This window comes from Sinocyclocheilus rhinocerous, unplaced genomic scaffold (genome assembly GCF_001515625.1).
Source record: "Sinocyclocheilus rhinocerous isolate Xijiao unplaced genomic scaffold, SAMN03320098_v1.1 scaffold4515, whole genome shotgun sequence".
NCBI lineage: Eukaryota > Metazoa > Chordata > Actinopteri > Cypriniformes > Cyprinidae > Sinocyclocheilus > Sinocyclocheilus rhinocerous.
The window spans coordinates 159,818-162,078 of record NW_015636038.1 but is presented as its reverse complement, the minus strand read 5'-3'; the positions used below and the strand labels follow the sequence as shown (position 1 = coordinate 162,078).

The following is a 2,261-nucleotide window of genomic DNA, read 5'->3' as shown; positions in this document are numbered from 1 at the left end:
TTTAAGACCTTTAAAGACCTTTTTAAGATCTGCACTTCACATTTCAGCCTTTAAACAATTTTTATGAAAAGGGATGAGTCAAAAGTATCAATTATTATATTAATTTAAACAATTATTATCAATTAATTATTATATTAAATAACATAAATATATCTTAGTGTCTTAATTGTTTAGATTTTTATAATGCATTAGCTTTTTGTCGATCCACTGGTTCACATTTAAAAATATGTAGCAAGAATAGCAGAAGGGCTTATTGAAAAAGCAGATTCGTTCTCTGCCAGCAGGAGGCGCTTTCAGAGCGGCAGAAATACAGCGGTTTCCCCGGTAACCACAGTACACACAGCTGACTGCAGGCTCAAGTTTATTCAGTGAAATCACAGCCTTTTGAAGTTTAATCGTCATATTAATCCATATAACAATTCTTGTCTTTCCGTCCCCAAAGACCTCTTATAATTTAGACTTTTTGTACCATTTAAGAGTTTGCATGGCCTTAAATGTAAACAATTTAACTGAAGACGTTTTAAGGACTCGCAGAAACCTTAAATAAAAACATAGTCCAGTGCAAACATTTCTGTCATGCATTTGGCAAAAAGCTTTTGTTGATTATGAATTTTACCTTTGAAATGTGAGGCAAGTGCAACTCTGGGGTCCCCGATGTTTGTGAGCAGTGGTGTGATGGCGATTTAAATAAAATACAGATTTCCAAACATATGGCTATCCCCTTGAACTTGGTAAAAAGATAATCTGTTTACCATCTTGACTGGAAAATACTGTTTTCATGGTCAGTTTTTCATTTATACGGGAGCGGCTGGAAACTAGCGACCTCTCCTGGATGGAGATAGTATTAACATCATAAACTGAAAGCAATCTTTACGTGACTTGCTTTTCAAATGTTTTAAAATTGATCATCGGAGTCTAATATGATCCAGACTCGGATCTAGAATAAATGAGAACATGCATTACTCATCTCACATTGCTCAAAAACACAGTCAGTATTCCTCAAAATCAATAAAAACAGTGAAATGCAAACTCAGAATATGACAAAAATCACATTTTATTAAACAGTGTCTTTGCTGCTGACCTTCAATGATCCAAATCAACCATACGAATGAGCAAAAATGACTTTAGATAAACATCACATTTGTGTTTCTTTTGTTTTATTGCTGACGAATGTTGAACTTTCCTCTCCTGCGTTCTGTTCTTCCTGTGATCCAGAATGAAAGGATTGTTTGAGCTTTTTGAATCTACATTTCCTTCAGCCTGAGGCTCATTCATTTCACTTTTGGTGTGAAAGGGCTTTTACATTTGCCAAAAATATAACTTTTTTTATATTTAAAACAAACAAGCAAGCCCAGCCCAGACGATCGTAGTTTGTGCATTTTTTTTCTCATCGGATAAAAAGTTTATCCTACTCAGTTGTGTGCATACGTTTTTTTTTTTATGCACATTTTTTGAATTTATGTGCATCTTGGCGTTTCCATCCAGCGGTTATTTTATGCGAGAATCCAAAATGCGCATAAAAATAGGTGGATGGAAACATAGCTACTGATGCGTCTGCACCTTAATGATTGCGCTGCAGTTTCGTCGCCTGTGGCTTTAAATGCTGGAGCTCTTTAAAGCTGAGTTGAACTCTCTCTGGTTGTGTGTGTGTGTGTGTCAGTTATTTCGCTCAGATCCTGGAGGAGCACGGGCCGCTGTGCGCCTCGGACCCGCTGATGGTGGGCGAGCTGGAGAACTTTCCTCCGGAGGCGCAGCAGAAGATCGCAGATGCTGGAGGACTCGAGTCCTTCCTGCTGGAGTCTCTGCGCTTCGTCATGATGGACGAGCTGATCGGGCTGATGAAGCACGCCGTGTGTCTGACAGACTCCCTGCCTCCGTCACACCTCAACCCCTCGGCTGAAGAGTTCTGGCCTCACGCAGACGCTCTGAGCGACACTGCGTCACACCTCAGCCTTCCTGATGATGATCCAGAGGAGTCTGCGTCCTCCGATCCGTTCCTGCTCCTCCCCGACCCGTATGCCTTCGAGTGTCCCGTCTCAGACTACGAGTATCTGGCAGCAGATGTGCTGGAGCGAGCGCCGGCGTCTGAGCAGAGCGAGGACAAACACACAGCCGTGTGTGAGCAGGTAAGATGGGACGGATGACGGGAATGTCGTCAGGATGAGTGCCGTCTCTGACCCCTGACTCTGTCTTACAGGATTTGGCAGAGCATACAGATGTCTCCATTAACACAGAGCCATACGTGTCCTTCGAGAGCAACA

The 2,261-nt window shown here is 41.7% G+C and overlaps 1 protein-coding gene across 1 annotated transcript in view; it reads left to right on the top strand.

Moving 5' to 3' along the window:
* LOC107747610 (E3 ubiquitin-protein ligase TTC3-like) overlaps nt 1-2,261 on the top strand; it is a gene marked incomplete at its 5' end in the record, with an annotated part of 6,880 nt that overhangs the window by 770 nt on the left and 3,849 nt on the right. The window contains 2 exons of the mRNA XM_016562210.1: nt 1,661-2,126; nt 2,198-2,255. Coding sequence (XP_016417696.1) covers nt 1,661-2,126; nt 2,198-2,255 — 524 coding nt within the window. The remainder of the gene's footprint in view (nt 1-1,660; nt 2,127-2,197; nt 2,256-2,261) is intronic.